The following is a 27,925-nucleotide window of genomic DNA, read 5'->3' as shown; positions in this document are numbered from 1 at the left end:
TGCATCAACACTCCCCATCCAACCTGTCAGAGCTTGAGAGGAACTGCAGAAAAGAATGGAAGAAATTACAAAAATACAGGTGTGCCAAGCTTGTAGCATCATACCCAAGAAGACTTGAGGCTGTAATTGCTGCCAAAGGTGCCTCAACAAGGTACTGAGTAAAGGGTCTGAATACTTATGTAAATGTGATATTTCAGTTATTTCTCTTTAATTATTTTGCAAACATTTCTAAAACACCTGTTTTTGCTTTTTTATTATGAGGTATTGTGTGCAGGTTGATGATAAAAAAAAAAGAATTTAATCCATTTTAGAATAAGGCTGCAACGTAACAAAAATGTGGAAAAATTGAAGGGGTCTGAATACTTTCTGAATGCACTGTAAGTTGCTTATTTTCTTGGTCATGTAATAATCATTTTCAAGAAAATGTGGAGAAGCAAACAACTGCAGATCCTGGAATCTTGATCAAGACTTAGTGCCAGAGGAACTCAGTGGGTCAGACAGCGCGTCTGGTGGAGAGAATGGACAAGTGACATTTTGGGTCGGCTTCCTTCAGACTGATTTCAATAGGAGGAAGGAAGCTGGAAAAGACAGGTGGGGGCAGGACAAAGCCTGGTGAGTGATAGGTAGATACAGGTGGGGTGAGGGGGTTGATTGCCAGTTGGGATGCTGAGTGCAAGGAAGATGAATGTCATACGAAAAGCATCTTTTGTCATTTCATTTTGAAAAAAAATCATCGTCAAATTGCATAAGAATTAGATGCGCAAAAGTTTATGAAGCCACCAAGGCAATAATTTGAAATGCTAAAATGTTTTATTGACAATAAAATCTTTAAAATAATAAAACATAATTTATCTATTCAGGGTAGTGCTCATGTGAATCATAAAAAAATGGGAGTAATAGAATGCTGCTGACATCCTCTTGCAGGACAGTTTAGAGTAGGGGTCGTTGCCTAAAAATAAAAACTTGCTCATGTAAGACTGTCGTCTTCATCAATGGCTGTGAAAGAAGTTGCAGAATTGTGGCAGCAATCAAATCGGCCATAATGTAATATAATCGCAGAGCAGCTCAGAGCCAAGTTATTTAAACCTGCTCCTAGTCTTTGTGGCCCTCATATGTTAAGATAGCGAAAGGGATGTTGTGACATTTAGTGGTCCCTGGTGTTCCGATAATGGTGCCGCTGCTCTTAAATCTGAACCTGATGGAGCTGGCAACATTGAAAGCAAAGATTCTTTTTTGACTTTTCTTCCGTGGCTTATAACAAGACTTAAGAACGATATTAATGGGTAACTTTGTATCTGATAAATCTCTTTATAGCAAAGCATAGCCATTTCCATCATGTGACCACATCCAATACTGTGGTTCCTGTTGGCATTGTCATCTATGCAGATTTCTAAAAGAATTACATGAGCAGAAAAAAGCAGGAGCAAACTAGTTGGCCCCTTGAGTCTGCCACCATTCAATTACATCGAGCAGCTTTACCAGCTGCGCCACTATGCTGCTCAACTTGTTCAGTTGTAACTGGTACAGTTATTAAGGCATCCAAACAACAAATGACTAGTCTTGGGTAGACAAAAATGCTGGAGAAACTCAGCGGGTGAGGCAGCATCTATGGAGCAAAGGAAATAGGCAACGTTTTGGGTCGAAACACTTCTTCAGACTAGTCTTGAATGTGTTAAGACTTTCAGAAGATTCATCGTAGCATTCTTTTTCAGTCTGTTTCTGAGCTATATCATGGGCCATCATCAACCTTTGGCACACGTTGTTGATTCTGATCATAGAAACATAGAAATTAGGTGCAGGAGTAGGCCATTCGGCCCTTCGAGCCTGCACCGCCATTTGATATGATCATGGCTGATCATCCAACTCAGTATCCCGTACCTGCCTTCTCTCCATACCCTCTGATCCCCTTAGCCACAAGGGCCACATCTAACTCCCTCTTAAATATAGCCAATGAACTGGCCTCAACTACCCTCTGTGGCAGAGAGTTCCAGAGATTCACCACTCTCTGTGTGAAAAAAGTTTTTCTCATCTCGGTTTTAAAGGATTTCCCCCTTATCCTTAAGCTGTGACCCCTTGTCCTGGACTTCCCCAACTTCGGGAACAATCTTCCTGCATCTAGCCTGTCCAACCCCTTAAGAATTTTGTAAGTTTCTATAAGATCCCCTCTCAATCTCCTAAATTCTAGAGAGTATAAACCAAGTCTATCCAGTCTTTCTTCATAAGACAGTCCTGACATCCCAGGAATCAGTCTGGTGAACCTTCTCTGCACTCCCTCTATGGCAATAATGTCCTTCCTCAGATTTGGAGACCAAAACTGTACGCAATACTCCAGGTGTGGTCTCACCAAGACCCTGTACAACTGCTCCTATACTCAAATCCTTTTGCTATGAAAGCTAACATACCATTCGCTTTCTTCACTGCCTGCTGCACTTGCGTGCCTACTTTCAATGACTGGTGTACCATGACACCCAGGTCTCGCTGCATCTCACCTTTTCCTAATCGGCCACCATTTAGATAATAGTCTGCTTTCCTGTGTTTGCCACCAAAATGGATAACCTCACATTTATCCACATTATACTGCATCTGCCAAACATTTGCCCACTCACTCAGCCTATCCAAGTCACCTTGCAGTCTCCTATGCTAGGAGGATACTCCTCCTCACAGCTAACACTGCCCCCCAGCTTAGTGTCATCCACAAACTTGGAGATATTGCCTTCAATTCCCTCATCCAGATCATTAATATATATTGTAAATAGCTGGGGTCCCAGCACTGAGCCTTGCGGTACCCCACTAGTCACAGCCCGCCATTGTGAAAAGGACCCGTTTACTCCTACTCTTTGCTTCCTGTTTGCCAGCCAGTTCTCTATCCACATCAATACCGAACCCCCAATGCCGTGTGCTTTAAGTTTGTATACTAATTATCTCTTATGTGGGACCTTGTCGAAAGCCTTCTGGAAGTCTAGATACACCACATCCACTGGTTCTCCCCTATCCACGCTACTAGTTACATCCTCGAAAAATTCTATAAGATTTGTCAGACATGATTTACCTTTCGTAAATCCATGCTGACTTTGTCCAATGATTTCACCACTTTCCAAATGAGCTGTTATCCCATCTTTAATAACTGATTCTAGCAGTTTCCCCACTACCGATGTTAGACTAACTGGTCTGTAATTCCCCATTTTCTCTCTCCCTCCCTTCTTAAAAAGTGGGGTTACGTTTGCTACCCGCCAATCCTTAGGAACTACTCCAGAATCTAAAGAGTTTTGAAAGATTATTACTAATGCATCCACTATTTCTGGAGCTACTTCCTTAAGTACTCTGGGATGCAGCCTATCTGGCCCTGGGGATTTATCGGCCTTTAATCCATTCAATTTACCCAACACCACTTCCCGACTAACCTGGATTTCACTCAATTCCTCCAACTCCTTTGACCCGCGGTCCCCTGCTATTTCCGGCAGATTATTTATGTCTTCCTTAGTGAAGACGGAACCAAAGTAGTTATTCAATTGGTCCGCCATATCCTTGTTCCCCATGATCAACTCACCTGTTTCTGACTGCAAGGGACCTACATTTGTTTTAACTAATCTCTTTCTTTTCACATATCTATAAAAACCTTTGCAGTCAATTTTTATGTTCCCTGCCAGTTTTCTTTCATAATCTATTTTTCCTTTCCTAATTAAGCCCTTTGTCCTCCTCTGCTGGTCTCTGAATTTCTCCCAGTCCTCTGGTATGCTGCTTTTTCTGGCTAATTTGTACGCATCATCCTTCGCTTTGATACTATCCCTGATTTCCCTTGTTATCCACGGATGCACTACCTTCCCTGATTTATTCTTTTGCCAAACTGGGATGAACAATTTTTGTAGTTCATCCATGCAGTCTTTAAATGTCTTCCATTGCATATCCACCGTCAACCCTTTTAGAATTAATTGCCAGTCAATCTTGGCCAATTCACGTCTCATACCCTCAAAGTCACCTTTCTTTAAGTTCAGGACCCTTGTTTCTGAATTAACAATGTCACTCTCCATCCTAATGAAGAACTCAACCATATTATGGTCACTCTTGCCCAAGGGGGCACGTACAACAAGACTGCTAACTAACCCTTCCTCATTACTCAATACCCAGTCTAAAATAGCCTGCTCTCTCGTTGGTTCCTCTACATGTTGATTTAGATAACTATCCCACATACATTCCAAGAAATCCTCTTGCTCAGCACCCCTGCCAATTTGATTCACCCAATCTATATGTAGATTGAAGTCACCCATTATAACTGTTTTGCCTTTGTCGCACGCATTTCTAATTTCCTGTTTGATACCATCTCCAACTTCACTACTACTGTTAGGTGGCCTGTACACAACACCCACCAGCGTTTTCTGCCCCTTAGCGTTTCGCAGCTCTACCCATACCGATTCCACATCCTCCAAACTAATGTCCTTCCTTTCCATTGCGTTAATTTCCTCTCTAACCAGCAACGCTACCCCACCTCCTTTTCCTTTCTCTCTATCCCTCCTGAATATTGAATATCCCTGGATGTTCAGCTCCCAGCCTTGGTCACCCTGGAGCCATGTCTCCGTGATCCCAACTATATCATAATCATTAATGGCTATCTGCACGTTCAACTCATCCATCTTATTACGAATACTCCTTGCATTGAGACACAAAGCCTTCAGGCTTGTTTTTACAACGCTCTTACCCCTTATACAATTATGTTGAAAAGTGGCCCTTTTTGATTTTTGCCCTGGTTTTGCCTGCCTGCCACTTTTACTTTTCACCTTGCTACCTATTGCTTCTACCCTCATTTTACACCCCCCTGCCTCTCTGCTCTTGTACCCATCCCCCTGCCACATTAGTTTAAATCCTCCCCGACAGCACTAGCAAACACTCCCCCAATGACATTGGTTCCATTCCAGCCCAGGTGCAGACCGTCCTGTTTGTACTGGTCCCACCTCCCCCAGAATAGAAGCACATGTTTAAACATCAGTCACACACCCCTTTGTCATGTTCAGAACACAACTGGAAGTAACATTCTGCTGCAGCAGGCAGAGTTCTGTTTCCAACAGATAATTGCATCGGGAGTATTATACACTTTTTATTTCATCAAGCACTTGTGTAAATGGTCTGCACAAGAAACAGTCTATTAACTGTCAGAAATGGATAGTGATCTTTGACTCAGCTGTGCCTGGGATTTTAATTGACACTTACTGCTGATATCACTTAAAATGACTCAACCCCCACCCCTCCTCTCTGCTCCCTAATGTTGAAGGATTGTTCATTTATAGTGCCAAATAGCTTTGTAGGTGGAGTTAGTCACATTATACAAAAATAAATTGTCAATCTAATGTTTGTAAATTGAGCGTGATCTGTGTTGAGATTCTGGGTTCCCAGTATTAACTCTGCTAGTTAGGAAATGCAAGCTTAAGGCACTTTGACACAACAAAAAGTGAAACAGACCATTGGACCTCTCTAATATGTGAGAACTAGGAACAGTTCATTTACGGCTACCATTCAATAAAGGAAAGTGTGTATTTTCAGATACAGGGAGGTTGCAGACTTAAATAAATAGAAAACTATTTTCTCTAAATTAAAGAGAGATAGGAGGAAAAACAAATTGAGAATTATTAAGGTTTATAAAGTATTAAATGAAATAAGGCTGAACAATTGGAGTTAGAAAAACAAATAAAACAATTAGACTTTGAAAACGCGGCTGACCCGTCCACAAGAAAACGTAACAAGATAGCTGCACTAATTCAAACTAAACCAGATACTCTCGGCAAATATCAGTAGGGCATTTCAATACACCAAACAAAAACACTTTGAATTCGGCTATAAATACCATCAACCTTTAGCAAGACAACTTTGTAAATTAGAAAATGACCGTACCACACATAAAGTCAGATCGGAAAGAGGTGAACTGCGCTCATTGCCCAAAGATATCAACGAAAGATTTCAACAATTTTATCAAACCCTCTACTCGTCTCAAACAACAGCCGATTTAGTCACGATGCAGACTTTTCTGGATAAGTGCAACCTTCCATCCCTCAGTGAGACTGAACGTGAGGAGTTGGCTGCAGAAATAACAGTAAAGGACATTTCATAGACCATTAAATCACTGAAAAATGGAAAAACTCCTGGCCCAGACGGGCTCAATAATGAATTTTACAAAAAATGTAACAACATAATTTCCCCACGTCTACAAACCCTGCATACCCAAGCGTTCATTGAGCAGACCTTACCGCAGACTCTAGCCGAATCAATTATCACATTAATTCCTAAAAAAGATAAGAACCTTGAAGAGCCGGGATCTTATAGTGCAATTTCCTTTTTAAATACTGACCAGAAGATTCTAGCCAAGACTCTGGCTCGTAGACAGCTTAGTCATTGGCAAACTTGTACGCTGAGATCAAACTGGGTTCATACCTAAACGACACTCATTCTTTAATCTGAGACGCCTGTTTAATATAATTTATTCACATAGAATACCGAACGAAGACCTCACAATCATCTCATTGGATGTAGAAAAAGCTTTCGACCAAGTTGAATGGTCTTATTTCACATCGTTGGAAAAATTCCAATTGGCCGAAAACTTCTATATACTAACCTGACCGCCAGAATATTAACCAATCAAATACTTTCATCTAAATTTTACCTATTCAGGGGTAATAGACAAGGATGCGCTCTCTCCCCGATGCTATTTGCATTAGCCATAGAACCTCTTGCCGAGAGTATTAGGTCCCACCCAGACATATATGGATACAATACTAAACACACTATGAACAAAATTTCCCTCTATGCAGACGTTATACATTACTAACCCCCGAACCAGTATCCCAAATTTACTATCCATTATAGAACAATTCGGCACCTTCTCTGGCTACAGAATTAATTGGAATAAAAGCGAAATTATGCCAATAAACGAACAAGACGCCACCCGGCTCCAACAGTTCCCCATTAGAATTGTTACTGACAAATTCAGATACCTCAGAGTTTGCATTACCAGGAAATATTCCCTTCTGTTCAAACCAAATTTCCCTCCATTAATCACAAAACTTCATACTTATATTCAATTTTGGAAATCATTGCCTATTTCCCTCCTCGGCAGACTAAATGTCGTAAAAATTATCTTTCTCCCGCAGCTTTTATATCTATTCCAGACAATACCGATATATCTTCCCAAATTTTTCTTCAAAAAAATTGATTCCATTGTTACTAATTTCATTTGGGACTACAAAAGCCACCGAATACATAAACGACACCTGTGCAAATCCAAAGAGAAAGGAGGACAAGCCTTACCCAATTTCCTCTTTTACTATTGGGCAACAAATATTAAAACCATAATTTTCTGGCTAGATGATTTGCACCAACAGGCCAACTGGCTAAAACTGGAAAGAGAAGATTGCTTGCATTTCTCCATAGGCTCGATTGTCCTGTCTCCAATACTCCAATATAGGTCAATGTATGAGCATAACCCTATAATACATGGTACTATTCGTTTCTGGGAACAGTTGAAGCTCAGTCTCAAATTGAGAGACATGTTTCTCCTTCTTCCTATTGCAAACAATCACTCTTAAAAACCCTCTACTTTAGATGGTGTTTTCACCCAGTAGAAGAACAAGGGAATCAACACCGTGGGAGACCTTTATTGGAAGGGGACTCTTTCCTTCTTCCAAGAGTTGCGGGAGAAATATGATCTGAATAATAATAATTTTTTTCTGATAGCTCCAGGTTAGGGACTATGTGAGAACATACAGGCAAGACTACACCTCTGCAAGTCCAGACAAACTCAATTAGTGTTTGAATAGACAAGCAGATATAGAGAAATTGATATCCTACATTTACAATTTCCTTCAAAACATCGACACCCCATCATCTGAGGTTTATATGCGTGCATGGGAGGATGAGATGGATCAACAAATTTCCAATGATATATGGGACGAAAGCTTACAGTACATTCATTATTGCTCCTTAAATCCCAGACACTGCCTGACACAGTTCAAAGTGCTGCACAGTGTATTCTACTCCAAAACCAAATTGAGCCAGATTTTCCCCAGTGTTTCCCCTCTTTGCGATAAATGTTAGTCTCAAGAAGCCACCTAACCCACAGTTTTGTACTGAGTAGAAAAATAGAAAGTTTTTGGACGGAAGTATTCAGCATCATCTCCAAAACACTGTAAATCCCGTTAGAGCCAGACCCAAAAGGGAGGAAGGGAGAGGAATAGAATAGAATAGAATAGAATCTTTAATTGCCACGCAACCAGGGTTGGTGGTATTTGGGTTCGGTACATGATGGTACACTGCTTTTGTTACATACCACTAATAACACAGATCACTGTAATAAAGTGCATCCATACCACATCACAAATCACAAATCTCACCAACAATACATAGTGCAAAAGAACAAACAAAGACCATAGACAAGACACTGTATACATCAAAAGTCATATTATTGTCTGATTATTGGACGGAATTGAGAGTTCTTATTGCTGAGGGGAAGAAACTGTTTTTAAAGCGGGTGGTTTTAGTAGCAAGTGACCTGAGGCGCCTCCCCGAAGGGAGAGACTGAAAAAGGTGATTTGCTGGATGGGAGTGGTCCGAGATGATCTTTTTTGCCCGTTGTGAGGTACGTTGGAGATAACTTGAATGGATTGAGGGGAGGGGGGAGTTGATGATCCTGGAGGCCTTGGAGACAATGCGTTGTATTCTGTGTAGTGAGTGACTATCGGTGTTACCGTACCAGACTGTGATTGAGGAGGTGATGATGCTTTCAATGATTGATTGATAGAAACGGACCAGGAGGTGTTTATCAACTCTGAACTTTTTGAGCTGTCTGAGGAAATATAGACGTTGTTGACCTTTCTTGATGACGTGGTCTGCATTGATGTGCCATTTTAGATTATTGGAGATATAGGTGCCTAGAAACTTAAATGAGTTTGTGGAGGTTATGGGGTGAGAGTTGACATGGACCGGGGGTTTGTGGTTTTGATTGCGTCTAAAATCTATGATGATTTCTAAGGTTTTTGAAGTATTAAGCTGAAGGTTGTTGTCTGCGCACCATTTGACTGCGCTATCGACTGTTAGATGGTATTGTGATTCTTTGTTGTCTGAGATTAGGCCAATTATTGTTGTGTCGTCTGCATATTTAAAAATTTTAACTGAGCTGCATTGGGATGTGAGGTTGTTGGTGTAAAGTGAGAAGAGCTGGGGTGACAGAACGCACCCTTGGGGGGCTCCTATGTTGAGAGTCAAAGGGCTGGAGAGTTTTTCACCCACCTTGACTCTTTGCTGTCTGTTTGTTAGAAAGTGTAGAATCCAATGGCACATGGCTGGGTGGATGCTCATGTCCAACATTTTATTGTAGAGTTTAATCGGGTGTATAGTATTAAAGGCCGAGCTAAAATCTATAAACAGGATGCGTGCATAGGTGTTCGGTGATTCCAGATGATGAAGGGAATAGTGAAGAGCTAAGTTGATAGCATCCTCAACAGACCGGTTGGCCCTATATGCAAATTGGAAAGGGTCCATGATGGGGGCAGTGTGGGTTTTGAGATGGGTGAGGACTATGTGCTCAAAGGCCTTCATGGCGACTGATGTTAATGCCACATTAGCGGGGGGATAGAGAAGAGAGAGAGAGGGAGAGAGAGAGAGATTAAATCGGAACCTGAGGGGTGACATTTTTACACAAAGGGTGATGGGTGGGTGGAACCAGCTGCTGGAGGAGTTATTTGAGTGTGGTACTATCGCAACATTTAAGAAGCGTTTAGACAGGTACGTGGATAGGATAGGTTTAGAGGATAATTGGCCAAACTGCAGGCAGATGGGACTAGTATAGATGGGAAATATTGATCGGGGTAGGCAGGTTGGGCTGATGGGCTTTTTTCCATGCTGTTCAACTCTATGAAAATATTTAATTTGATTTTAACGAGATAAAATCTCATCATCATAAACAGGAAAAAACTTGAGTAACTTCCTTCTGCAAGGTGAATCCATTGTATTTTATAGCTTTTGACATATCTTTCATGATTGCAGGACTCGAAGCAGGGGGAAGATGGTTGTTGATGATGATGACAGTATGGATGGGTTGGAGACAACAGAAAATGCAATGGAAACAGGTAAGAAATTACATCCTGCTTTAACATTAGAATAATATTATCATCTTTGAAAATTGTTTACTCGTGCTGCAGCGGGTACTTGTAATCTTCTTTCCTGTAAGTGGCAATCACAAATTCAGTGACATCCCCAATACAATATTGGGCAGACATTTTTTGCAGTCCCACCCCGAGCCATGTCTGATCCCACTGGTATTTATGTTGTTAATGTAATTTCTGATATGAAGGAAACTAAACCTGGTTGGAACCCGTATCAATGGCTGGAATGCTAGTTTATTGAGAGGATGTTTCCTGTACCGTGGCTTTGGGGGTCACAAAATGGATTTGCACTTGGTTTATTCAAAAGGTAATGCTTCTTTAGACTTCAAAGTAGAGAATCCCAATATATTATTGAGTACATTTAGAATAGAGAGATATTTGACCGCTAGGTATTTGTGGAAACGAGTATTCACTGAGAGTGTATTTGAGGTGGAGAATCAGTAACGAATAGTGCAGCTGGCTTCAGTTGTATGGTACAGTCCTTTCTGGCATCAAATATCATGTGTATATTTAATATCTGATTCATGTGGGCCGAAGAGCTTGTATCTGTGCTGTCCCACTAAACTAATCTAAAATTAAACACTGGTGTAGGAAGGAACTGCAGATGTTAGTTTTTTCCGAAGATAGATACAAAATGCTGGAGCAATTCATCAGGTCAGGCAGCATCTGTGACGAAATGGAATAGGTGACGTTTTGGGTCGGAACCCTTCCTCAGAAGAGACTTTCTCAAGTCCGGGGAATGGTTCCGACCTGAAACGTCACCTACTCAATTCTCCAGAGATGCTGCCTGAGTTACCCCAGCATTTTGTACCTATCTTCCAATACCAATGAATTTCTTTTGGTTTTAGTAGTTCTTGGCATTGGCATTTGTTTTCAAGAAATCGTTGGAATGATTTTTGTGCTACGTGTCCTTTTTATATGTGGAATAACTCTTCTGGACGGAGTCCAATTTTCATAGGCTATCTGCCAAGTTAGTCACTTAACCGGCACATTTTATGCCTTCCCAAGTGTAAAGTGATCGGATAAAATTTGTAAAAAACAATATTTTTTAAATTGCCACCTCGCTGCATTACTTAATCACAACTATTAAATAGTTTTGAGTTACTGATATCTCAATTGAAGTTTTGGATAAGTATTGCATTGTTGCTGATTTCACGGTTTCGTATTAGTTCATTTCCAGTTATGTTTTGCTGCTACAGTATTCACAATAAGCTGAAACAACTTAGTCCTCTTTTGTCTGTCACAGTCTGCACCATTCCTCAGCACTATGCAATGCTGATAATCTGATTCAAAGATTCCATTAACTTTGCAGAATTAACAGCACTTCCCTGGCTGTGCAGAAATAATAAACAGGTTCCACGGGATCATCTATTCAAATCACTTGGAAATAAATGTCTCCAATACTTTGAAAATGGCAGGTCAACAAAGAAACTACAAACCGTGTAAAATGTGTTATGGAAGTGGTACTAATGTCACGACAAAATAAAACCTGAATCTTGAAATCAACCTGTGTCTGAGGCCTAGAAATCAAACTCACACAGATGACCCATTTTGAATACACATGGAGAAACAAAAAACAGCAGATGCTGATAAATACACAGAGTGCTGGAGTAATTCAGCAGGTCAGGCAGCATCTCTGGAGAACATGGACAGGTGACGTGTTGGGTCGAGCCTTCTTCACACTAATTTGGCTGAATGTGTGGGGAAGAGAGGGGGGAAAGGAAGCTGTAAATGGGGAGAAGCAGTAGAGGCCTGGCTGGTAATCAGTTGGCATGGGCAAAGGCTTTTTTCTTCCTTTCTTTCTTATCTGTGGCCTTTCTTCCAACCAAGTGCCTATCTTAAAATGCCTAACTTATTATTTCAAAAAATAAATGAAGAAAAAATAATTTTGAAAGAAAAGGTGAAACGTATGAATTGCAATGCCTTCAGATGTTCAACGAAACCAAGTTTCAGAAAGCGTATATATGCATATATGGCACCATGCATTGCGGATGGATTTCCAATGTTGTCCTTGCAGTCCTGCTTCAGTTGTTTCTAAAGTAAGGTGCACATTTTCTATTATCTTTGCAATGGATAGGGTGAACAAAAATCCAGTGTAGAATAGTCAACAATATGCTACCTTTCTAGCGTTGAACCAAACACGCTCAGTGGAAGCTATTGATTTTAGGCTACCTTTTTGCCATTTTCATGGGAAGGTGCTCCCTTCTTCCATTCAGCTCCACACCATAAGAACCAAATTGACACTGCAAAATAATATTACTCTCGTGATCCATGCTAATGTTGTACAATACTGTTTTGGCAATTGTGAGGGCTGAAATGATTGTTTCCCCCTCCTTGCAGGATAATTTGCAATGTGGGACACTTCATCAAAATTGGTGTTGCAGCCGATTAATTTATAATATTAATGCATGTAGGACGTGAAGCATTTGAGATGGGCGCATACGAGTCTGCTGGGAGTCCAGGAGCTACATGTTACGAAATGATTTTGGAAAAACAAAACATAAAATGTAGCTATTAGTATGCCCGTTAATCTTTTAACTATTTTAAAAATGTGCAAGTTTGTGGAAAATATGTCAACATGATCATGGATTTATAACCATAGTAATATTTTACTTCATTTTAAAATTGGCTATGAGCCAAGTTCTACTAAAGAGCTAATCTTCCATTAATATTTCACGTAATACCTCCACATACAAAACTGTGTTCATTTATTTCTCAAACAAAGCAATATTTTTTATAATATATGATAGACAAGGCTTGGATTCAAATATATTTTCCACATCTGATATCTATAATTTAATGAGAAAGAAACCTACACTGCCTCAATAGTAAACTTTACTGCATAATTTTTGGGTGCTTCACTGTTGGCACACTGTTGAAGTGATTCCAAAATGCTGCACAATCTCTGTGCCAGTGTAGCGTATTGATTTTCAGCATTTCTCTGCAGAACCCAGAGTGGTAGTCATTAAAAAAATGTCTTCTATTAGAAGATTAGATGAATGCCTTTTTGACATACTTGATCTCAGCAGTTCAGAATATGAATCTATTCACCTGAGTAACAGTATCTTATTATATCATCATTAAGCACTAGCTGCAATTGATAGAAATAGTATATTGCTTTTGGAGTGTTTTTTAAAAGAGCAATAATAGTAATTATCCCCGTAAGGTTTTCTATAATAGATCATCTCCACTTATTTTGTTACTTACATATGTAACTAAAAGTCGTCGTGTCATTTCCCCCCCCCCCCTTTCATTAAATCCTTTCTTTGTATCTTCAAGAGGAGCATTGATTGAACAGAGTGGGTGACTATGTGGTCTGGGACTAAATCCACATGATAACTAAAATGTTAAGTCCTTAAAATGTGTAGGTACATTTTGTCCATTGTGTTTTGTCTGGTTTTCTAGATTTGACTAGTTTTACATTATCAACATATCCAGGTATCTTGTTAAAGTAGTAGTATTACTTAAAAGATTCAATTACATTGATATAATTATTTTCTGGCTGATCTCTAGTTTGGGAACGGTTGTTTTATGTCCCAGATTCTTGATTTCTGATGTCAGACCTGATGAGATATTTAGAATTATAATTAATATCTTTGGGATGGTAGAAGTGTTTTCATTGTGTTATGTGTTTATTAAGATAACTATTTTCCTGTTGGAGTGTGTGAGTAAACAGAATGGTATATAATTTATGTCTATGTGTAGATGTAGGCTGTGTGACAGCTGTTAAACTTAGTCTCAGCATGAACTTATTTTTGCTTTGAACCCATAAGACTGCTAAGTATGTTTCAATTATCCTGTAAAGGTTTCCATGGAATATTATCTCACTATTCTTTAGTAATTAGGTTTATTATTGCCACGTGTACTGAGGTGCAGTGAAAACCTTTTCAAAGTTTGCATGCTATCCGAACAGATCGGATGTACCATACATGAATACAATTGTCAAACTGAAGTACAATAGGTAGAGCAGTGGGGAAGATACAGAGTGCAGAATATAGTTCTCAGCATCGTAGCGCATCAGTTCCATGGACATAGCTACGCTCCAGCTCTTAAACATCCACCAGGGGATAATAATCTTAACTTTTTTGTTAATTGTTGTAAACATTCGGCCTCTGTCATTAATCTAGATAGGATGCAAAATAGATTTATGAGGATGTTACCACATCTGGAGCATTTGACTAATAGGAGAAATTGGCTGGAATAGGTCTTTATTTTCCTTGGAGTGTACGAGGCTGAAAGGTAGCTTTGGGGATCATAAATTCACGAGAGACATAGATAGGGTGAATAGCCACAGTCTTTTCCCCGGAGTAGGGAAGTCTAAAACTAGAGGGCATGGGTTTAAGGTCAGAGGGGCAAGATTTAAAGGAGATCTAAGGGCAGTTTTTCCCCACAGAGCAGTGTGTATATGAGCTGCCAGTGATATAGGTGCAATTACAACATTTAAAATACTTGGATAGGTTCATGGATCAGAGAAGTTTGGAGGGATATGGGCCAGGTGCAGGTAAGTGTTACCAGCTCAGTTAGGCAACTTGGTTGGCATGGATGAGTTTGACCAAATGGCTGCTTCCGTGCTGTACAGCTGACTCTGGTTATTGACCCTAGCCAATGGAAGCAATTCCCCCCACCCACCCCCCTTATCAAATTCCTTGAGGTATATTGGTTGACACTTTGTATCTGTTCTCAGGAGAACAATCCCAACATCCCCATTTTTCTATATAACAGAAGGTTCACATCCCTGGTAACATCTTGTAAATCCATTCAAAGAACAAAGCATTCTTATCAACTGTAGCTACTTGATTCGGTGTGCATAATATATTAACTTGTGAAACACAAGTTATGATCGGCCATGATCACATTGAATGGTGGTGCTGGCCGAATGGCCTACTCCTGCACCTATTGTCTATTGTCTATAATTCATATACTTTCTTAACTATCATATCGACTTGTGTGAGTATATCTCCATTCAGTCTTATGCTATTATATGTACCTCAGAATAGTAAAGATTAAATATTAATTTTTCTCCATACCGTTTCTCCTAAACTTCACATCCTATGTTCCTATCCAGTGCACCAATCTTTGTCCACCTGAAGTCACGATTTGAAAATTGTATGACATGAATGCCTATCAAAAAAGCTTGGAATCTTCCAAGTTATTGTGATCTTATTTCCAGAGGCTGCAGCTCTGCTCTTAAACTTGCCAGGGGGTAACAGCCTGAATTGAAATTAATTCTGAACCATTGAAACAATTGTAAGAATTGTTTTAGTTTTACGATTTTAGCAGATTATAAAGCATTAGAGGGCAAATTGGTTTATTATTGTCACGTGTACTGTGATGCAGTGAAAATATTTGCATTCGTGCTCTCCTGGCAAATCATATCGTACATGGGTAAAATTAATCCATACATGAATACAACAGATATTGTAACGATAGAAAGGAAACATTGTTGCCGCTAAAGAAAAAATGCATATTTAAAAAAATGCAAGAGTCGCAATGAGGTAGATTAGGAGATCAGGAATATATTTGTAGTTTATGAGAGGTCTGTTGAATAGTCTGATAACAATGATAGGTAAAGGAAGATGGTATCTGCAGTGGGTCTGTTGCAACGGTAGGCAAATTGCTGTGGAGTAAAGGGCCTGTCCCACTTGGCGATTTTTTTCGGCGACGGCCGGAATCATTGACTAACGTATCAGGTCACCGAAAAAGTCGCGGCGTGACGACGCATTGACACGCAGTGTCGCAATATTTTTTTGTCGCCACACAGGCAGTCGCCGAAAAAATCGCCAAGTGGGACAAGCCCTTAAGGCTTTCTGGGAGACTGGAGCTGATGTGAGTCATGACAAGCATCTCAAAGCATTCCATAATGGTGCATGTAAGGGCATGATAGTTATTAAAGCATAATGCCTTACTTTTCTTTGGCACCGGGATTATAATGGTCTTCTTTAAACAGGTGGGAACCTCAGAATAGTGTAGGGAGAGGTTGCTAGTAAAGATGGCATCCTTTACCTTTTGATTTGCTCTTCTGAAAATATGTTCACCTTGCTCATAAAATGATAAGCATCTCGCTGTAATATTTCTAAACTCAGAGCTATAGAGTGCAGCTACAGGCCCTTTGGCCCAGCTCATACATGCTAACCAAGTTGCCTAACCAAGCTATTGCCACTTGCCTGCCGTTGGTCTGTACCCCGCCAAACCCTTCCTGTATGTGTCCAGCATAAAGTGCCAAAATACTTGCTGGATCAGTCAAGCCCTTTGAGGATGACTAAACTGCTGACCTTCCACCCACCAACAAATTGGGTATCTTGCTGGTCGCTTCCCATTGGAAACTTAATCTCTCAACCAGTCCATTGGTGTGGAGTTTTCACCCTTTACTGACCCAAGTTCAGTACAGAACAACAAATGCAAGTGCATTGCAGAGCATGGAGTGCAACAGAGGTCTGGTCTGCTGAACTCCATTGGGAAATGACATCAAACTATTAATGAGTTAATGGCCTGTGCCACTTGGCGATTTTTTTCGGCGTCTGCCAGCATCATTGAATGACGTATCAGGCCTCTAAAAAAACGCAGCATGATGCGGCGTGATGACGTATGACGAGCGGTGTTTTTTCAAGTGTCGCAACGTTTTTTTGTTGCCGCTGGATTTTGAAATGTTCAAAATCTTTTGGCAATACTGATGACGCAAGCAAAATCGCCAAGTGGGACAGGCCCTTTACAGGCAGACAGTTGTACGATCTTACCTGCAGTCTCTTGAGTATTTGTTTCTGCTGTGTAAAGTACAAGCTGCAAAATTCATCTGATATAGTTGAAAGTTTTACATTTTCACAGGATTTAGTATTAATTTGACTATGACTTCGCATTCTTGGATAGCAGGTTATTCTGGTAATTGCTTGATTATTTGTCTCTGCATCGGTGCTTTCCGTAGCAAAGATTAAGGTACAGATAAGAAAATTGGGAATTAAATCGCAAAACATTTTGGTTACATCAGGTGTTTATTGTAACCGTAGTGCCATGAATGAAGTGTGAATATTCCCCGCAATAAATATTAACTTGAGACTTCCGGTGGCGCTATGGAGTAGGAGAGACTCGCGCCAACTAGCTCCGTGAAAAAAAACGAAAAAACGGGGGGAAAAGACAGATCCTACCTGCAGAAAACGGCACCGATTGTTTTGCAATAGGCCCGTGACGTCATCAGGCGCGCGACACCGGCAGTATGTTGACTCAGCATACTCCCCCCCACAAGACAAAAAACGGCAAGACTAAAGAGGTAGGCCCAACTGAAGTCTCGGCCTCAGGTAAAACAGCATCCCGAGAAGACATCTCAAAGAAGAAGAAAAAGACCGAGATGGAAGAATTAAAAACGTTTCTTACGGAGGAACTTAAAAATCTTAGACAGGACTTTAAAGAAGAGCTGACATCTTTTAAAAAAGAAATTAAAGAACAAATTAAAGAAGATGTTACAGAGATTGTACACAAAGTCCTTGAAGACTGGAAATTAGATATGGAAAGAAATTTGACTCAAAATGTTGAAGAAGTAAATGAAATACTGAATATGATGGAATCCAGATTTGATTCTAAACTTGAACCTATCTTCCAGACATTAAACCAACACCACAAGATTGTAAAAGAACTTGAGGAATTTGCTGAGACAAGCACCGCAACTACAAAACAACTCATCACTGAGAACCAACGCCTATCAAAGTTATTGCGTCAAATAACCAAAAAATGTACAGACTTGGAGGGACGACAGAGGCGTCAGAACTTAAGAATCGTGGGCATCCAGGAAGGCAGAGAGGGGTCTCGTGACCCCCGTGAATTTGCTGCAGATGTACTGAAAACAATTTTGAACCTGGACCAGGCACCATTACTTGCCCGAGCGCACAGAGTGCCGAGACGTCCCCCAAAGGTGGGCGACCCTCCAAGAATAATGATAATAATAAAGGAAATCTAATCTAATCTAATCTAAAGGTCCAATATGACCATGTATTGAATGACATGATGAGGAAAATTGTCAAAAGCAGAAATCTTGTATATGAAGGAGACAAGATTAGCGTATTCAGAGATTATCCTGTGGAAATTGCTAAGAAAAGAGCATTGTTCACAGAAACAAGAAGAATACTGAAGAACATAAAGAATTTGAGATATGGACTGTTATACCCCGCAACACTAAGAGTTAGTTACGAAAATAAGGAACACTTCTTCATCAAGCACACAGAAGCATTTGAATTTGCCAAGAACATCGAGGACAAGATCGAAGATTGAAAAATATTCAACATTCAACACCTACCTGGATACTGCTATCTCGCAGAGAAGATATGGAACTCTAAACTCTAAACTTTAAACTATTATATTTAAGAGTTGCCTAAAATTCGCAATAAGATTTGGGTAAATATCTTGCAACGGATATATAATACTTACATTTTAGTACTAACTTCTAACACCTATTAATAATCATGAATACTAACTAACACTAATTATTGATAATTAGATTATTTAGATTATTTAAGAATTAACTAAAAGTATGAAACATAAGTAAAGTGTGATTCAGATATTTTACAATGAAAAATGTATGGTGGCTCTCTGATGTTTTTGTTTTTGATTATTTTTTTATAAATGTTTATATTATACAAAACTAACATTTCAATTTGAGACTACTAATTATATCATTAATGGAATATAATCATTATTTCTTTCCCCCCCACAAATTGTTTGCATCGAATTGGAAACTTTCCTTTCAAGGAAAGTACGGAGCTAGTATTTTTATTAACCAAAAGCTACGGAAGTCCATAGATGCTTAGCCACATTAGGGTGGCTATCACTAACTGCACTAATTGTAGTTGTAGTTGCTTTTTCTTTTTACTTTCCACACTTTACTAATCCAATTTGCTATCACTTTTTTTTATTTTATATCATATTATATTTTGTATTTGGAATGGAATTGCATATTTTACTTAAGGAGATATGTTCGGATGGAAAACAGACGTGACCTAAAATTCATCTACCTGATGTTCGAGTATAAGGTAGGGTTGAGAGTGCTGAATCATCTGCTCTACCACTTAATCACAAGATGCAAGACATGAATATAAAAATTGGGGGTGAGGGAATTAAATTCTGTAGTTGGAATGTTAAGGGAATTAATGAACCTATCAAGAGAGGCAAAGTGTTAGCTCATTTAAAATCATTGAAAACAGATATAATATTTCTCCAGGAGACACATCTTAAAAAGGAAGCACAACACAGATTGAAAGCAAAATGGATTGCTAAAGCGTACCACTCTTCATTCTCACATAAATCTAGAGGTGTTGCAATATTAATTCGTAACGGTATACCCTTTAAACATATATCAACGATAGAAGACACTGAAGGCAGATATATTGTAATAATAGGGGAGTTATACTTAAAAAAGGTGACTCTCCTCAATGTGTATGGACCAAATTTTGATAGCCCTCTGTTTTTTAAGAGAATTCTTAACAATATCCCGGAATGTACACAACAAAACTTAATAATCGGTGGAGATTTAAATTGTACATTGGATGCTTGTTTGGATAGATCATCAACTCAAAGAAAACTAAAATCTCGATCAAGTGAATTTTTAAACTCATACATTAATACTACTAATATTAAGGACGTTTGGAGAATTGAAAATCCATCGGGCCGAGAATATTCATTTTACTCACCAGTACATAAAACTTACTCAAGGATAGACTATTTTTTAGTAGATTCAAAACTTATCCCATTTACCTATAACTCGCAATATCATAACATCATAATCTCAGACCACGCTCCACTAACATTTATGATCAAACTAAACGGAATGGTAGAGACTCAGTCACAATGGAGATTTATTCCCCAAATCTTAAAAGACAAGTTATGTAATGAATACCTAATAAAACAGATTAAAATGTTTTTTTGAGGCTAACGATAGCCCTGAAATCTCTGCTTCCCTTCTTTGGGAAACATTTAAAGCATTTGTACGAGGAGCATTAATTTCTTCCCAATCATTTTTTAATAAAGAGAATAGGGCCAAACAACAGAAACTGGAAATGGAAATAAAGCAATTAGACACAGAAAATGCAGTAGCACCATCCACGATAAAACACAATAAAATTGCAGTACTGAAATATAAATTAAACAAGATATATTCAGACCAAGTTATAAAACTTTATCAACATACAAAACAATTAAATTTTGAATTTGGTGATAAACCACAAAAACTACTAGCGCGTCAACTTCGTAAATTGGATGGGGAAAAAACAATATACAAAATTAGAACAGACAAGGGAGAAACATTAACACTGCCTAAAGATATTAATGATAGATTTCTACAATACTACCAAAAATTGTATTCATCTAAAATAACAGAACAACCAACGGGAATGGAAACATTTTTACAGAATTGTAAGTTTGCGGGTCTAGATCAGAAAGAGAGAGAATTACTAGGGGCTGAAATTACGATAAAAGACATCGAAGAGTCAATCAAATCTTTAAAAAACGGAAAGGTCTAAATTCTGAATTTTATTAAAAAAATTATGATTTGCTTTCCCCACGCCTACAGACAATGTACAAATACGCCTACACTCAACAGAAACTCCCAGAAACTCAAAATGAATCTACAATCATACTCATACCAAAAACGGACAAGGATCTTGAAGACCCAGGTTCATACAGAGCTATAGCCCTCTTAAATACTGATCAGAAAATATTAACTAAAATTTTATCTAATAGATTGAGCTTAGTGATCAGTAAATTAATACATCCCGACCAAACAGGGTTTATCCCAAAACGTTATTCATTTTATAATCTGAGAAGATTATTTAATATTATTTACTCCAATAGAATTCCTAATGCAGATCTAGCAATTATTTCGTTAGATGCTGAAAAAGCATTTGACCAGGTAGAATGGCCATATTTATTTTCTGTGATGGAAAAATTTCATCTAGGAGAGAAGTACTGTACATGGGTTAAATTGTTATATTCTAATCCAACAGCCAGAATATTAACAAACAAAATGTTATCAACTAAATTTAATCTCTCTAGAGGCTGTAGACAAGGATGTTCACTATCCCCACTATTATTTGCTCTTGCAATCGAACCCCTAGCAGAAAGCGTTAGAAACCATCCAGGAATATATGGATACAATACTAGAGACACAAGGAATAAAATGTCCTTATATGCAGATGATGTACTAATATATATTACAAAGTTAGAAACTAGTATTCCAAACTTATTAAATCTAATAACTTAATTTGGTCAGTTTTCGGGATATAGAATTAATTGGAATAAAAGTGAAATCATGCCAATAACAAAATTCAATTTACATACAATACAACAATCCCCTTTTAAAATAGTTAAAGATAAATTTAAATACTTAGGAATCTATGTAACTAAGACATATACCTCTTTATTTAAACTAAATTTCCCACCCTTACTGAATAAACTACATAAGAATATTCAATACTGGAAAACACTCCCCATTTCTATGCTTGGGAGAATTAATGCTATAAAAATGATTTTTTTACCGCAACTGCTGTACCTATTTCAATTAATTCCGATATATATTCCAAAAACTTTTTTCAAAAAAGTCGACTCCGTTGTTACAAGTTTTGTCTGGGATTATAAGAATCATAGAATAAGTAAAAAACATTTATGTAAGTCAAAGATAAATGGAGGTTTGGCTTTGCCAAATTTCTTATTTTATATTTGGGCAGTCCATATTAAAAACATGAATTTCTGGCTGGAAGAAATTGATCGAAAACCAGATTGGTTAATGATGGAAAAGGAAGACTGTCTACCTTTTGAAATAGGTCCGATCATATTTGTCCCCACAAAACTGCACAAAAAAACCTATAAAGAAAACCCCATAATACATAGTGGAATACGAATTTGGAAACAAATAAAAAAAAGATTTAAAATTGAATAATATACAACTATGCCTTCCCATTGTAAATAATCCTTCATTCAAATCATCCTTTATGGACAAAGGTTTCACACAATGGAAAAATTACGGAATCAAAAATATTGGACATCTTTATGGGAAAGGCACTTTTCTTTCATTTCAAGAGTTACAACAGAATTATGGACTGCACTCAAATAATTTCTTCAGATATCTACAAATTAGAGATTATGTTAAATCTAATACACAAGTCTACAGTAGGGAATCAGAAATTCTTGATGAATGTTTGAACAAGCATCCTAATACTGAAAAACTAATAGCTTATATTTATAACACCCTACTAAACAACGAGGTACCACCGACCGAACCATATAGATACAAATGGGAAAATGAAATAGGTCACCCTATAACGAAAGATATGTGGGACGAAAGTTTACAACAAATACATCAATGTTCATTAAATGCCAGACATACTTTAATACAATTCAAGGTCTTACATAGACTACACTACTCTAAAATAAAACTAAATAGAATCTTCCCACAAATCTCTCCTATTTGTGATAAATGTCTACATCTAGAGGCTAATTTAACACATACGTTTGCAAACTGTATAAAACTTAAACATTTCTGGACTGATATTTTTGAAATAACTTCAGAAGTTATTAATACAAAACTGGACCCAAACACAAAATTAATAATACTTGGAATATCAGAACAAAGTTTAACACTCACAACAAACCAAAGAAATTTCCTCGACTACAGTATAATAATCGGGAAAAAATTAATATTAAAATTTTGGAAAGGCCCTACAACCCCCACAATTAATATGTGGATTACGGAAATGTCGGAGACCCTATACTTAGAAAGAATTAGACTTGTCTTAATGGACAAACAAGATGTTTTCGATAAAATCTGGGCTCCATTCATTAACTATCTGAAGGGATAGATTGGCACAGCACGAGGACCCAACTGAAACTTGAACTCAGGATCAGATGAAAAGCTATACTTTATACGAACCTACGATCTCCATTGACGTATTACAGGTAACCCATTCCACCTCCTCTGTTTTTCTGGGGTTTTTTAATTTGTAACTTTCTACCCTCTCTTTCTCTCTCTTTCTATAAAAAATAAAAACACTAGAAGCAGAAGTAATTGATAATTGAAAATTTTAATAATGTATGACTGATGTATATGAAAAGTTTTTTTACTATAATATGTAACTATACTTTATAATATGTCTACTAATAAAAATATTTTTTTTAAATAAATAAAAAATAAATAAATATATTAACTTGAGCCAAATTGATATTTTAAAACTTCCCTGCAAACCCTTCAGTAAAATTGAAGTACTCTAATTATTTTTAGTCTCTGGTGTCTTAAACATACATTTGGTTAGTTATGGAGGCTCCTGCAGAATTGAATTTCTATGCCTGATTAACGTTATGTAGTTCAAATTTTAATTACATATTGCTAAAACACTTTTCTATACCATTTTGAACACTCAATGATTGATCATTTACGATTAATTCAATTATTCACAACCCTTTATATATCGTGGAGCAATTGTAAAGGCCCTATCCCACTGTACGAGGTAATTCAAGAGTTCTCCCGAGTTTCCCCTGATTCGAACTCTGATAATTATGGTAATAGCCGTTCGTAGGTACTCGGGGACTCTCGTGGACACTCTCCGCACTGTTGAAAAAACTTCACGAGCTTACCGCGTTTCACGAGTACCTGCTGTTAGCGTTGTGAGCTGCTACATGACATCCACGAGCTCCGACGTACCCGCTACTTACATTACATGAGCTCGAATCGGGAGAACTCAAGAGAACTCTTGAATTATCTCGTACAGTGGGACAGGCACTTAATGATAGGTGATATATGTATAAGTCGTAGTTTTTGTTTCATCTATTGTTATATTTTCTGGTTTCATTTCTCATAACTTTTTTGGCTGGCAAAAGCAGAAAAATATTTATTTGGGCTTTTAATTTTACGGTTTAATAGTGACACTGTGCAACATTTGTATCTAATAACTGTGAAGGGCCTTTGGAGAATCTTGTGAGATATATTGTTTGTGCTCACAATCACTACTCAGAGACTAAATCGTGGAAACAATAAATGCTTTATTTGCGAGTCTGCAGAATCGGGTGCTTCTCCAAGTTGAGACACCCCGAGCAAAGGAAAAACGTCTATTTTTATACAATTCAGTATACAGTCTTTATTGATCGGACGCCTCCCCTTCTGACCCCTTCCAATCAGGGTACCGAGGTTCACAATCTTCCAACCCTCCCCTCCGTGCGTCATCAATCATTCCCTCGCCTCCCACATCATACATCGCATGTACATTTAAATTAGGTTCTTTGTCATGAGGGGCGTAAAGTTAATATTCATTTATTTTATTAAGCATGCTCAGTAGCTGTTGCCCTAACCTACCTAATTGCCTTTGACCTAAAGAATAGCTTCTGTGTTGTCAGCTACATTCCTTACCTCATCTTGTTATTCTACAATGTTATCAACAGCTCTGAAGGTCTGACTGTTTGTTCGAATCACAAGGTTGGTGATTCCAACTCCTCGGCCCATCACAAGATCGGTGACTACAATCACTCGGCCCCTCACAATGATGGTGGTTTAATCATCTTATCCATCACAATCCTCCCTTTTTCTTTTGCTACACATCCTGTATTAAACCCCATTCCTAGACTTCCTGCTGTTCCAAAGCTAATAACATTCTTTTTATCTCTCTTTCCTCTGGGTCCTCTCTCGGCCTCATTATCATTATCTTCTGGACGCCCCCTTTCTCCCCCATGGGGACTACAACTGCCTGCATTTGGCTTATACTTCTAGTTATAAGAACCCTGAGACATGGTATACAACAGGGGATAATGATCAATGCAGCTAATGCCCATAAAATCACCAGTCCCACCGCTTTCCACCAGGCTCCTCCTAAAATGTAATCCCACCATCCTGCTCCCATGATTGTGTTCCATCTCTGTACCGGGACATGTGCTATTTTTCTGATTCCTTCTGATATATCCATTACTGCTTGCCCGTTGTCATCTATGTTTAGGCAGCAATTAGAGAGGTTGAATTTTCCGCATACTCCTCCCTCTTCGGCTAGTAAATAGTCTAAGGCCAAACGGTTTTGGTATATCGCTGTTCTCATCTGTGTCTGCTGCTTCGCCAACATCTCTAGTGCAGATGCAGTCTGGTTAGTAATTACTTCCAGCACTGCCTGTAGTCTTATGATCCGATTTAACATATACACTGGGGTCCGGTAGCCCCAGGATCCGTCCTGTGCCCAAGTGGCTGGTCCATAATATGAGATGATTCTTGCAGGTGGCCACTCATCATTTTCCCATTTTCCGATGTCCATTCTTCTCTTCGTTCGGTGTAGATCGTCAAAGATGGGTGTTCCTAACGACCGCCCCTCCTCAGTGGTCAACAAAAAAAAACTCCTGGTTGTACCAGTCCAATTAAACAAGTCCCACTCCATTTTTCTGGCAATACCGAGTATGCCTTGTGTCCGCATATCCATAGCAGTCCTTCAGGGGCCGGTCCACTAGAGGTAACATTGTCCCATATGTCCTGCAACACTGGGATTCCTTGGTAAGGGTTGTTCCCGGTGCAATTCCATAATCCAGTCGATTCGCTTCCATCAGTCTTCATCCAGATAGTACAGTTTCCTTCATCCTTTACAGTGGGATACCATTGAGGTTCCTCTGGCCACCACACTCGGGATTGATTTGGCCACTGGGTGATGATGCGCTGGCAGGGGCTGCTGCCTACTAGGATGGCATCCTTTGCCCAGGGCCTGGCGATACACTCAGTTCCAACCGAGGTGTGTGTCAGGACCCATTCCTGGGGACTTCGATCTCTTCCCACCGTCAAATTCCACTTTATCAGGTCCCATACCTCAATGATAGATCCTCTCCATGGCCAGCGTGAGCTCATCAGCGGTCCTCCACAAACCCAACAGTTAGTCACATTCAGGGTTCTGGCTATCCGGAGGGCCAAGTCCACAAACAGGTTTCTCCCCACTTCCTGGAACTCAATCTGCTGCTTTATTTCATCATACACAGTCTGGTGCAGTTGAGGCTGGGAAGGTGGGGGAGGTTTGTTGACTACTGCTTCTGCTAACTTCCCTATCACTACCTCCTTAATTTTGTCTAATGTTTCCTCCCTGTCTCGGGAAGGGATGCCTAACTGTCCTCTCTTGGTCATGCAGACCCATTTCTCCCCTTTTGGGCAGGTAATGTGCCCAAAACTTCCTACATGTCCCTTATTTTCTACTACATAATACCCCCTCCCCCCGTCCTGACAAACAGCTCTAGTCCTTAGGTCGTAGCAATCATCACTTACATGGGAATGATAGGTAAATGATCTGGTTGTTCGCCCTCCATATCTGATAGGATGGTAGCACTTATCACAGTTATTAACACTTCTTATAATGGTTACATACATAGTTAGTAATACTACAACTGCACCTTTCATGCTGTTAGTTTCATCCACTTATTTCTTACTGAAAGTTAATGCCAGGGGCTTATTCCCTGGTTTTACCGTCCACTGATCGTCTTTCTCAGGAACTGACGGCGGGTCAACGGGACCTATAACCCGGGTCGCATGTGTCCACCCTTTTTCTTTTGTTCGTACTGCTGTCTCTGTTGTCAGCAATGCCAGGTATGGGCCAGTCCACCGGGGCTGCAGTTTCTCCTCCTTCCAACTTTTAATCAGTACCCAGTCACCGGCCTTTATAGCGTGTATTGGAAAGTCGAGTGGTGGACTTTGTGCCAACAGTCCTTTTATTTTTAATTCTGCAAGGGAACGAGACACTGCCAGTAAATAGTTCCTCAGGAACACATCGCTGCCTTCGAAGGTCGGCGTGCCCTCTACCTTTCCAAGATAGGGCAGCCCAAACAACATTTCGTAGGGAGACACCGCAATATCTTTACGGGGTGCCGTTCGTATTCTTAATAATGCAATTGGTAAACACTTAGTCCAGGGTAGTCTGGTTTCCTCCATTAACTTAGTTATCTGTGTTTTAAGGGTTGCATTCATCCTTTCCACTCGCCCAGAACTCTGGGGGTGCCAGGGTGTATGCAATTTCCAATTTATTCCCAAGGTACTGCAAACCAACAGGTGAACCTTAGAGGCAAAATGTGTTCCTCGGTCGGAATCTATGGATTCGATGACCCCGTATCGGGGAATGATTTGTTCTAATAATATACGGGTTACTGCCTGAGCGGTGGCATTTATCGTGGGAAATGCTTCCACCCACCTGGTGAAATGGTCTACAACTACTAGGAGATACTTCCACCTTTGTATTCTTGGAAGTTCTGTAAAATCTACCTGTATTCTCTGGAAGGTTCTTATAGCCAATTGTTGTCCTCCACCAGGGACAGCTCTCATTACCTTCTTGTTAACCCTCTGCTTAGCCAAAGTATAGATACCTCGGCAAGCGTAGGTCCGTAGTAGTGTGTCACACAGGGCCTGCGATCCCCAATGTGACTGGGAGTGCAGTTGTGTCATCAAATCCCGAGTTAATCCTTTGGTTAACATTTGTTTCCCATCCGGCGTCCACCACCTCCCGTCAGTGGAACGCCGAGCCCCTAACTCATTCATTTTATCCTCCTCCTCCTGTGAGAATACAGGTATCTTTTCTACTCCTTCCCTTAATGGTATTAAAGACAACATCCTCACAGTTCCTTCTGTCGCTGCCTTTTTGGCGGCTCCGTCTGCCGCTTCATTTCCCCTTGCTTCTAATGAGTTCCCCTTTTGGTGTCCCGCCACATGGACCACCGCTATCCTTTCTGGCAAATGTAATGCTTCCAGCGCCTTCTCAATTAATTGCTCATGTGCCAACTCCTTTCCTCTTGCTGTAATCATCCCCCTTTCTTTC

At 39.4% G+C, this 27,925-nt stretch overlaps 1 protein-coding gene across 17 annotated transcripts in view; it reads left to right on the top strand.

Annotated features, from left to right (window-relative positions):
- kmt2c (lysine methyltransferase 2C) overlaps positions 1-27,925 on the top strand; it is a 394,622-nt gene that overhangs the window by 114,911 nt on the left and 251,786 nt on the right. For all 17 annotated transcript variants that reach the window (XM_033044025.1, XM_033044050.1, XM_033044059.1 and 14 more), the window contains one exon: positions 10,024-10,106. In XM_033044025.1, the coding sequence (XP_032899916.1) occupies positions 10,024-10,106 (83 nt within the window). The remainder of the gene's footprint in view (positions 1-10,023; positions 10,107-27,925) is intronic.

Source organism: Amblyraja radiata, chromosome 2, assembly GCF_010909765.2.
Source record: "Amblyraja radiata isolate CabotCenter1 chromosome 2, sAmbRad1.1.pri, whole genome shotgun sequence".
NCBI lineage: Eukaryota > Metazoa > Chordata > Chondrichthyes > Rajiformes > Rajidae > Amblyraja > Amblyraja radiata.
Note: the sequence above shows the minus strand (reverse complement) of the source record. Positions and strands in the feature narration are given on the sequence as shown.